Below are 11,681 nucleotides of genomic sequence, written 5' to 3' on the forward strand. Positions count from 1 at the left end.
GGGGGGCTGCTCCGGGGTTTGCAGGGGGCGGCGGGGGGGGTCCCTGACCCCAGGCTGGGGGGAGGGCAGGGGAGGGGAGCGGGGGCTGCTCCGGGGTTTGCAGGGGGCGGCGGGGGGGGCTGTCCGGTGCCCGTGGGGCTGTTGGCCCAGGCCCCAGCGGAAGCGCCGCTCCGGGGCTGGGGCGGGGCGGGGGAAGCGGCGGCGGCTGCGCGGCAGGAAGGAGGGAGCGAGCGGCCGGGGCCGGGGCCGGGGCCGGGGCCGATGGAGGCGGCCGCGGGGCAGGCGGAGGCGGAGGCGGAGGGGGCCGGGCCGGCCTCCTCCCTCGACAAATTGCAGACCCAGCGCTACACAGGGGGCTTCAACCCGGAGAGCTGGGAGCAGGTGCGGGCCGGGGGCCTTGGCCACGGGGCGGGGGGGCCGCGCTGGGAGGCGCTGGGGGGGAGGGGGGATGTTGTCCGTGTTGCTGGGGGGCAGGGGGCCGTCGCTGGAGATGGAGGCTGGGGCCTGATTCCTAGCGATGGGGGGAAGGGGACTGTCCCGGAGATGGGAGGGGTGTTTGGGGGCAGGGGGTCTCGGCTGTAGAGATGGGGGCAGAGGGATCCGGTGGTGGGGAAGGAGCTGGCCCTAGGGATGAGGTGTGCAAAGACAGGAGCGGGTATTGGTAGGGTGCCCTGCTTGGGCCAGGTCGGGGTCTCCTGTCTTTTGGAGAAAGAAAAGGAGGACTTGTGGCACCTTAGAGACTAACACATTTATTAGAGTATAAGCTTTCGTGAGCTACAGCTCACTTCATCGGATGCATTTGGTGGAAAAATGTGTGTGTATATATAAATCTCTCCTCTGCTTTTTCCACCAAATGCATCCCATGAAGTGAGCTGTAGCTCACGAAAGCTTATGCTCTAATAAATGTGTTAGTCTCTAAGGTGCCACAAGTCCTCCTTTTCTTTTTGCGAATACAGACTAACACGGCTGCTCCTCTGAAACCTGTCTTTTGGAGAGGGATTGTGATGGTCTGACAGAGTGGGCAGGTGGTGTGTCTGTCTGTCTGTGTGTGTCTGTCTGTCTCCAAATGCGGGTGTCAGATCGGTTTGGGCCGTGGAGAATAGTGTGGATCTCCCCTAGTGAGGAGGCAGCAATGGCACCAAAGTTTGTGGGCCTAATGTTGGGACAATCTGAACAAGAGAGGTTGGAGAGGAAAAAAAAAAAAAATCTTGTGTGGGATATGAAATGTCCCATTGAAATGCTGACAGAGAAACTCCTCTTTCCTTCAGAGGAATCATAAATGAGGGGCTCTTGCTCCCAAATTGAGGTGGGTGAGCTTCTTCCATTCCTTCAACGTAGTACTGGACACCTGTGCCCTGACTGGGTTGATGTGCTTGAAGAGAATATTTTGCAAGACCATATTGATAAGGACTTAATGATTTCCAAATGTGGACTTCATTCCAATTCTGTGATTGTGTTTTCCACTCTGGCTGTTATTCATAGGAATTTGACAAGATCCCCATGTTTATGAAGAAATCCCCTGCTGAAATTGATCCTGAACAGAATCCTGATTTGGCATGCCTTCAGTCAATCATTTTTGATGAGGATCGATCTCCTGAAGGTATTTCATGAAAATTTAAATCTCCGCTTTCACACCATTCTGGTATTGTGCTACTGCCCTTTGGGATTATCCTTGGGATTTGAGGATTTAGTTGTTTGTAGGTGGGTGTGGTGGGTTCTAGACATCTGCTTTTCTGTGAGTGGGGATTGGGTATCTAAGGGGTGTTTGAATTTTTAGGTATGCTAAGGTCATAGGCAGGGGCGATCTATTGATTGCATTGCACAATGAAAGGTGTTTTGTTTTGTTTGTCTTTTGCAGAGCAAGCAAACACCTATAAGAATGAGGGGAATGAATACTTCAAGGAAAAGAACTACAAGAAAGCTGTAATCTCATATACTGAAGGGTTAAAAAAGAAATGCAGTGACCAAGATTTGAATGCTGTGCTTTATACCAACCGAGCTGCCACACAGTTTTATCTGGGTAATGTACCTATGTTGCATTTTATGTCTGACCTAGATTCTGTGTAACCAAAAATGACTAAATTGCTTTGCCTGTTTGTCATGTGCTTTTACTGTTAAAAATTTTTAAAAGATTTTCAGACAGTCAAGAACTGTGCCTGTGGCTCTGAAGAGACGGGGTGAGCAAGGTAATATATTTTAATAGACCAGCTTCTCTTGGTGAGAGAGAAGCTTTCAAGCTACACAGAGCTCTTCCTCAGGTCTGGGAATGGTACTCAGAGCGTCACAGCTAAATACAAGGTCGAGCAGATTATTTAACATAAGGGGCCATTCAAGGTGAAGTAGCCCTGTGGCTCTAACTCTTTTTACAGGGGTCAAACCTTGGAGCTTCTGTTTCACGCATTGCTAAATTTAAAACTTGCGGCCGAAGCAAAGTGCTTTGGGGAGGAGTGTGAAGTAAACAGGTTGATGCTGGTCTTCTCTGGGCTAAATTCCTAGAGCTGCTTTGATGAAGGTCCTGGCTTGGCAGTAACACCGTGAACCTGAGTCAGGGGTTGGGTGCAGGAGAAGGACAGTGATAAAACTCTGGTTCTATAGTGAAGAGATCAGGAGACAGAGAACTATACGTGTGCATCAGATTTTGGGTAGGTCTGTGTATTCTCATAGATCCCACTGAGATCCATGCAACAAAACAAGGAAGTTATAAATATTGAGAACAGTCTGTTGTATGTTAAATGTAGTAGTCTGTGCATTGTCTGTCCTAGTTCCTGTTATCCACCCTTCACTTTCCTGGGCACCAGATTTACCCCAATCATTTATTTCTATTGTCATTAACGTGCAACTTCTATCTGTACCTGCCTTGTGATCATAGAAGATGCACCGTGCTGTGGCTCAGGCTAATGATTTCTGTTGCCTTCAAGTCTACTTGTATTTTAGAAGTTGTTCATGTGAAATGTTCTGACCCAGGTTTTGCTTTGTATAGGCAACTACCGTTCTGCTCTCAGTGATGCGATTGCAGCAAGAAAGCTAAAACCCAACCATCTCAAAGCAATAATAAGAGGTAAGAAAAACAAATGGATAGTATGCCAGTATTTTGAAGTACAAAGGTAATTTAGAAATGGTAAATCCAGATTAACTAAGGTGGGGGGGTCACTTTATTTTGCAAAACTATATTTTTTTCAAGGAATATTTTACTCTGTGTATAATAACACAATGATCATGGAAGTTTCAGTTAACTAATCGAAATACAAGGTTTCAAAATGCTATATAAGGATAATTTGTTACATACTATTCTTATGGGTAGACTGTCAGATTTTTTTATTATGTTTGACTAAATGTACTTTTTATAAGTTAGTTAGTTTCCATTTTATAATATAGTTTTGTTTATCTACCTTGAATGGCTGATAGTTTGTAATGCACTTGTGTTTATCACTGTATTCTCCGTCTGAAAGAAAATCAGTTACTGAGGTGCTTTATCCTGCTTAGGATACATTCCGGTAGGGGGAGGGAGAGAATCCCTTCCTAACCCCTGGAGCGTGAACTTTCAGGATCATAACACATAAACCAGAAAGGATCCCCAGGGCTGTTGAACTCTGCCTCCCACCATCACAAGCAACCCTGTCATATTATCCCACTCATAAATTTGTCCTGTTGTCTCTCAATTAGTTTTAAGTTGTTTGCCCCCACAGCTCCTATAGGGAGGCTGTTCCAGAACCTCATTCCTCTGATGGCGAGACACCTTCTTTTAATTTCTAGCCTCAATTTGTTCAAGGTCAGTTTATACCCATTTGTTCTTGTGTCAACATTGTCCTTTAGCTTCAATAGCTCTTCACCCTCCAATGTATTTATAGAGGGGAATCATATACCTTCTCAGCCTTCTTTTTGCTAGGTTGAATCTCTTCCAGTCTCCTCTCATAAGATAGGCCCTCTCTTCCCCGGATCATCCTAGAAGTTCTTCTCTGCACTTGTTCTAGTTTTAAATTAATCTTTCTTTGAACATGGGTGACCAGAACTGTACACAGTATTCCAAATGAGGTCTTACCAGAGCCTTATACAGTAGCATTTAATATTTCTTTATCTGTACTGGAAGTGCCTCTCCTGATACATCCTGGGATTGCATTTTTCACAGTGCATCACATTGATGACTCCTAGTCATCTTTGATCAGTCTCTCTCCTCGTCTGTTGCTTCCAACTGATGAGCCCCCTAGCAGGAATTCTTCTTCTTAGACCCTAAATGAATGACCTTCTACTCTGTACTATTGAATTTCATCCCATTTCTGTTACTTCAGTCTTCAGGGTCTCTTCCTAGAAGAGACAAGTCTTAAATATTTAAAATAGTAAAGCTCCAAAAGGTTATTGCTGCAGTTTAAATTTAAAGTTGTTGTTAAGACATATAACTCCATTGATTTCAGAGTAGTTACACCGTCAAAGAATTTGGCCAATTTTCAGAAACTTCTGTTTCACTTATCTCCTTGCTACCCCTGCTGAAATCCTATCATTGAGCCTGATCCTGTGAAAGCAAGCTAGCAGGCATGGTGTTTGCTACTTTAAATAGCCTCATTTAAGTCATTAAACCTTGTAGTTGTGCTTGTTTATATTGAGGGAAATATAGACTACTCTTTGTATAAATCAGGGGTGGGCAAACTACAGGCTGTGTCCGGCCCATCAGACATTTTAATCCAGCCCTCGAGCACCATTGCCCTGCTCCTGCCACGTGTTGAAGACCTGTGTGACCAGCATGAGGACACACATGTCACTGTGGCTGCACAACCCAAACACACCTCACATGCCATCAGAGCCTGGAACGTGCAAGCCCACGTGCCTGCTGTTTGTTGGCTTAGGTGACTCTGATGTTTTAGTAGTGTTAATTTTCCATTGTTGAGGATAAAACAAAGAGTAGTTGGTCAGGGAGTGCTCAATAGCGGTTCTCAAAGTTGTGGGCTGTCAGGACCTACGTGGGAGATTTCTGAGAGCAGGGGGCTGGTGAATCTCAATGAGTTCCAATGACTGGAAGCTGACGCCCAACAAATCCAGGCTAGAGAGAAAGGGCGTGGAAAGGAGGTAAGTTCAGTTTGTTTAATGTAATAAGTTATGATGGTATATTTATAATAGTAAGTAAGGTTTTATGTTTATTTCCACTAAAATGTATCTTTATTTAATAAAGTTTATTTGAATATCTCTGAATTGTTAATTTTGTGAGCATTCATGGCCCTCCATACAATTTCCATACCTAGATGTGGCCCTCAGGCCAAAAAGTTTGCCCACCCCTAGTATAAATAGATTTATACACTGGTCCTGTGTCTGAATTTTTAAAATTTCTTTCAGGGGCTTTGTGTCATTTGGAATTAAAGAATTTCCCTGAAGCAATGGCATGGTGTGAGGAGGGTCTGAGAATAGATTCGAAGGAAAAGAAACTTGTGGAAATGAGAGCCAAAGCTGACAGATTAAAGGTAAAAACCAAAACAAAACCTGCCCATGGCAATATAGGATTTACCATGCCAGATCAGACCATGAGTCCATTACCCCACCTCATGTTTGGGAAGTACTTTGGGATCCTCAGATGGAAGGCACTTTATAAATGCTAATTGTCATTTTTATCCAGAGGGTGATACGGTTTCTGTCCAGCAGGATGTAAAGATCGTGGAAGATGGATTGGATGGCCTAATGGGTCTCTTCCAATCTTTAACTTTTGAGTATAGGTCTTGTCCAAATTCAGAGCCTCCAATTTTACAGCTAGTGGAGCCAGCATCACTGTAACTAACAAGGGACATGGTGCCATATTGGAGACCGAACTGCTTATTATGGCTTTGGTTCTGTAGGTAAAGAGACCTCTTAAATCATGATTGACAGAAATTAGCCAGGTATTCCCTACTATTGTCACTGAATGAGAATGCTCCCTCCCATACCTGAAAGGTATAGTCCGCTGGTTAGAGTAAGGGACTTAGGTCCCCAGAGTCCAGGGTTCATTTCTGTCTCTCACTGTCCATTGTGTGATCTTGGGCATGGAATTAGCATAATTTTACCTTCTTTAACCTTCTGTTAAATGGGGATAACAATATTTGCCTCCCTCACAGGGGATGTTGGAGGTTTAATTAATGGTTGTAGAGAGTTTTTGAGCTTGGAAGAAAGGTGCTATATAAGGACAAAGTGTGAGTAAAATACTAAAAAAAAAAAAAAAAAATCACTTAGCATTTCTATGAAGTGGAATTGAATGGTGATTCCTAGCCATGTCACTGAAAAGAGATGCAGTGAGAGGAATCATAATTTTTCTGGTGACCCAAATTGGTTTCGCAGCTTTTCAGTAAAATAGAATAATGAGGGATGTTGACTTACTTCACATGATTGTGATGCAAACTTATGTGCAGCGAGCTGAACAGCGGGATGTAAGGAAAGCAAAACTGAAGGAGAAGAAGGAACAGTCTCAAAAGGAAGTCTTACTTGCTGCTATAAAGGTATGTGCCTAAGATGTGTTTAGGATTCTCTTTTAAAAGTTGTCTTTTTGAAAAGTTGCTCTTCATATGTAGATATTCAAGTGACTAAACTTTTTGATTTTTAGGTCATGTTCTCAAATTGATTCTTTCAATGTAGGAAAGGAATATCAAGCTGTTTCTAGAGGCCTGTAAGGAGGAAGATGAAATATCAGATGGTCTGGCTGAGATGTCCTTAAATGGACTGAGTTCTGACAGTGCTATGGGCACAAAGGTCTACTTAGATGATAATGGCAATCTAAACTGGCCTGTGCTCTTCCTGTATCCCGAATATGGGCAAACGGATTTCATCTCAGCTTTTCACGAGGACTGCAGGTGATTTCTGCTTCATGTGAAATAATGATTACATCAGATATTCTGTTTCTTTGCCGAAATAACACCAGACTTCCAAAATAGTTCAGGGCCAAAATCTAGATTTTTATGAGTTCATAGTGGGGAGGAGTGTAGAAATCTAATGATAGTGATGTAAAGGTGACAGGTTATCTCAAGTATGTCTTACTGAAATCTGTATACCATATATGTTACAAGAACTCTATTTAGGAATTAATCAGGACAGTGTTTTGAAGCCACCAGATGCCTTTGGTGCCAGAGTCCAGTTGTGCAGGTCTCAAAGGAAGAGAGAAGTTAAAGCTGATAAATATAAAACACCTCCAGAAATGATCTAAAATAGCTCTTAGAGACCTGATATTGTCCTGTTAACTCAAGGCTTGAAGTGAGTGCTGCATCACATTAGAAAGGGGGAAACTCCCCTTCTCTTGATATGAGCTTTAGTTTCTAGCCCTGCAGGGTTACAAGTTAATGAACTTAAAATTCATAACACTTTATGGTGGCATGTGTATTAACCAAACATAATATTAATAGATTATTTTTTGTTTTAAATCTCTCAGTGCAGATGGTTAGGTAAGGGGTTTTAATGTTGTCCTAGTGTTGGAAAGCAAGAGCAATGTACTGTGTTCAAGATCCAAGAAAGTGAAAGTGAATCTGACAAACCAGAGCAGTTTCACTATGTAAAATGACTGACGTGCAAAAAGTAAACAGGCGGCATAAACAGTGCCATGTAAATTAGATTTTGAAAGTTTTTTTCATTCTGATTAAGGTACTGTTAGTAACACAGAGAGGGGAAATCAATTTTAAATAAATATACAACATTTATCTTGGCAGTATGCCTGAAAACGCTGAAATCAAAGATTAATGGTAACCTTGGTAGCATTAATGGTAACACTTTTTGTTGTACTGTGAAGGTTGTTAATGAAAGTATGTGTTTAAAGCAAAGTATAAACTTCAGTATGTGAAGAGTATGTTTCTGAAGCTTACATTGGCCTGAACATAATCAGATAATTAGTCTTGAAGCTATTGTTTAACCTGCTTATTACTGTAATCTTTGCCATCATTCATATTTAAATGTATGAATTAGAGAAGTTGAACTAGTAGATTTGTTAGCATGGATTTATAGTAGCTACTGAATGCTGTATAATGCTGTGACTAGGGTCATAACAAGATCCATTTTGACTTTTAGATTTATTGATCATATACTGGTGATGTTTGCTGAGTTACCTCCTTGGGATTCGGAAAGAAAATATCATCCCAGCAACCTAGAGGTAGGAAATTTAACCCTTCTTCTGTTTTATATTTCAGATGTACATTGGGTTTTTTTTAATTAGTTTCTCATAAGCAGCTTACTAAGTATATAAAATATATATATGTAACATTTTTGTTTAGCGTGCCTTCCTGTGAAATAAAGGTGCAGGCCGCAAATTCATTTGTACATTTCAAGGCTAGGAGGCTTCCTAAATTTATTGTAGCTGTTAGAAATACACAACACTGTTTTAAAGTAAGAATGTGAAAATTCTCTCTCTGGATTTATATTTTTTATTATGACGTATTTTATTGCCTGGATTCCCATGTATGTAATAAGAAGTAGACCAATAGGTTGTTAACCTAATAACTTTTTAATCCATAATTTAGTGAAAAGTGTTCAAAATAATGTGTACACTAATACATGATAGAAAAGCATAGGGGTAATTGTTAGAATTAAGTAACCTAGCTCTGAGTTGAACGCTATTACCTATGGAGACTTGATCAGATTAACCCTTTAGAATTTAATTAGGTTCTGACTACATTTACAGTAGTTTTCAGTATATTCCAACATGAATTCCTTGCATATAAGTATGTGGGATAGTTATTTCCCACTACAGTTTCATATGCCCAGGCAGCATTGATGGCCCTTAGTGCACTGAGCAGTCCTTTCTGAAAGCATGATAATTCCTCAGGCACTACTTTATCAGGATGGACATTTTGTTGATAAGTGCCAACAGGCGTATGCAATCTAAGGGGCTTAAATACGTCAGGATAAGTTTTGTTTTAGAGCTAGTTTCTGTAATAATGATTCTTAAACAAAACAGGCTAAATTTATCCCTTGGGTAACTATAATGAAGTGATGAAATATAGTTCCCCAGGGATGACATTAGCCTGTTTTTAAAATATGGTCCCAAGGTTTTGATTCCCATAACCCCATCACTTCATTGTCAGGCAGAGCACTTCACCTTCTTAATGCAACTGTTCTTTGGCTGGAGACAGTCTTATGCAAGAGCAGTCATAACAGATCAAATATATATTGGTTTATATAGGGAAAGCCGTGTAGATAGTAAATAAATAAAAAGCCTGCAATCTATACAAAACAAGCTGTTGAAAGTTTTCTAAGTCTCTGGATTTTTTCCCCCACCCCCTGCTAGTCCCTTTTAGGTATATGAAGCTCTAAGAGCTCTTAGTGGTAAATCCATTTTAGAGACTAGAGGACACACATGCAGATGCTCTGTTGTATGACCATGTGTGTGATCATGACAAATCTTTCAGCAGGATTTTAGCTAGCGTCCCTGGTACCTCTGGCTTGCCCACAGGTGTATCTTAAATATTTACCTTATGCCAAATTTTATCCAGCTTTATTTTGAAGATGAAGCAAGAGAAGAAATGTACCAGCTGAACACAGAAAATACACTGTTACAAGTGCTGCAGCACCAAAGGTAAGCAAGTGCCCTGGAACAGCATTTTGTCGTTCATCTGTAGTGTGAGGAGAAGTAGAGTCACACTCTCCATGTAAAATTCAGGTGCCTCCTCTACAGGGTTAAATGGCTTTTTAAAAAAACAAATCACACTTCCCAGTCAGACTTTTCGTATCCATAAGCAGGGGAGGAATAAACCACAGGAGAGGGAGAGCCCGCTAGTTTTCGGGTCTGCATCCATAATGTGTGTGTGTTTGGAAGAGCAGAAACAGCAGAAAGCTACCTCTGTGCCACTTTACTTAACACCTCAGTGGGTTATATGAAAATTGCACTGTCATTGGTCTGCTGTTTTTGCTCACACACACACGGTTATTAATGCTGTTTCCTAACACTGAAATAATCAAGAGCACGGAATTCAGTGGACTAAGTGTATTGAAGGGATCAAGTGGCTGGTACTGTTTAAAAATGGTTGTATCTACATGAGCAGCCCACAGCTGACAACGCAGTGTGTATGTGAGATCCAGAAAAACCCATGCTGATAAAGAAACTGACTTCAGCTCCTAAGAAGCTGACAGGCTGACCTAACCTGCAGTGTAAAACAACAAAAAATAGCATGTGCCTTTAGATTAAAAAAAAATCTATCCTCTGTATGTGGGGGGAAGGAATACCGTGCTGAGTCAGCATACCACTTCTTTTCCAGCTAGAGACCTTACTGCAAAGTCACCAATAAAAACTCAGCCCTGGAATCTTGCTGTTCAGGACTTCATCTTAACTATCATTCCATAAAACTCAGCAGCATGCATAATCCTTGCCACTAACCTGGCCTGTTGCAGCTTTACATTGGCAGGATGAATGTGACGTTCAGGGTGACAATACTATCTTATTTTTAATTAGAAAAGTTGTGGGGAGAGGAATTGATTCATGAACCACTCTCCCCAAACACGCACCGACATCAATATAACGGGCGCTGCTAATTCAGCCAAAAAATTCTTGTCATCAGCCCGCATGAAGCCAATTTTTTTAATTGTTGAAGACGGGCCAAAGCTTTCACTCTGTATAACATTGGGGTAGAAAGGAGGAGGATGAATGACTTTTTTGTGTTCATTGCAGGTACTTCATAAAGGCTGGGACACCTACTTTTTTGGTTTTAGTAAAGCATTCTCCTTTCTCTAAGAATTACTTTTTTGGCAAGAAGGTGCATCGACTAAAATGAGCAACTGCAAGCACAAAAAGGGACAAGAGAAACCCTTGCTGTGGGCTGTATTGTTCATATCCACAGATGGGAACACTCAGTCTTCCCGCCTGTATATTTTAATTTTTTTCTACTTCAATCAAATAAATGTAACCACTATTGGACCTTTGTCTTACAATTCTTGCACATGTAGAACTCCCCTTGGAACAAAGTCACCGAGTTCTGAGTGGATACGGACTGAAGCTTGGTCCCCACCCCCACCCCCCATATATAAATGGATGGTAGTCTTCTTTAATATATTGAAATGGACTGTTGTTCCCTTAAGCCTTGTGCAGTGTATGAATGGCAGCTCTGCATATGTGCCAAACCTTAATTATAGATAAAGTGACATCAATTTTCAATGTAGTTGCATTGTGGAGGAGTGAAGAATTCCACTGCTGACCTCCAGCACTGGAATGGCTGTAGTTAACTGGTTTTGAAGTCAGTGGAACTGGGATATCCTCTAGTAGCACTGGATGACTCTGCATTAATCCACTGGCCCAGAGCAGTCAAATCAATTCAGCAGCAGTTCACTCACTAATGCACTGTGCTATTGAACGAAGGAATGCCAAGCTCTTTATTAAGAGCTGTACATTTACTGATCTTTCACTACCCTTTCTTATTGTCTGACGTAGATTGCAAATAAATATGTTTATGGTAAATAGACAGGTTGGTGCCTAATGAATTAGGCTGACTCATTTTCCTTACTGTATTCCTGAATGGGAAATTGTGCCGATATCCTCAAGGAAATACCATACAATAGTTTTAAAGTGAGAGAACATCCCCGTGTATCTCAATAACCAGTAGTCACCTATGGCTAATACCAAGTGAATTCTGATTCTACAACAGCAGGCTGCTCTAGCTTCTAAGTTTTTTTTAATTTTTAAAAATATTGGTTCTAACCTAGAGCTCCCTGGTCTCCCCACTTCCAGAGCTACAGTGATCAATAGCAAGTGGAAAGATATA

General features: G+C 41.6%; 1 protein-coding gene across 3 annotated transcripts; it reads left to right on the forward strand.

Moving 5' to 3' along the window:
* The first annotated feature begins 204 nt into the window (after positions 1-204).
* TTC4 (tetratricopeptide repeat domain 4) lies at positions 205-11,381 on the forward strand. 3 transcript variants are annotated; one of them, XR_006283192.1, is made up of 11 exons: positions 205-381; positions 1,483-1,600; positions 1,859-2,020; positions 2,981-3,058; positions 5,323-5,447; positions 6,363-6,449; positions 6,586-6,800; positions 8,002-8,083; positions 9,423-9,505; positions 10,595-10,763; positions 10,855-11,381. XR_006283192.1 is itself a non-coding variant. In XM_043520535.1 (11 exons), exons 2-11 carry the CDS (start codon positions 1,280-1,282, stop codon positions 10,695-10,697), a joined length of 1,080 nt encoding a protein of 359 aa, XP_043376470.1. In that variant the 5' UTR covers positions 272-381; positions 1,269-1,279; the 3' UTR covers positions 10,698-10,840. The 3 variants fall into 3 exon arrangements, 2 of the variants coding, with proteins under 2 accessions (XP_038269776.1, XP_043376470.1); XM_043520535.1 differs by lacking the exon at positions 10,855-11,381 and adding an exon at positions 1,269-1,306 and having other exon boundaries at positions 272-381; positions 10,595-10,840; XM_038413848.2 differs by lacking the exon at positions 10,855-11,381 and having other exon boundaries at positions 10,595-10,840.
* The last annotated feature ends 300 nt before the right edge of the window (positions 11,382-11,681 follow it).

This window comes from Dermochelys coriacea, chromosome 8 (assembly GCF_009764565.3).
Source record: "Dermochelys coriacea isolate rDerCor1 chromosome 8, rDerCor1.pri.v4, whole genome shotgun sequence".
Taxonomy (NCBI): domain Eukaryota; kingdom Metazoa; phylum Chordata; order Testudines; family Dermochelyidae; genus Dermochelys; species Dermochelys coriacea.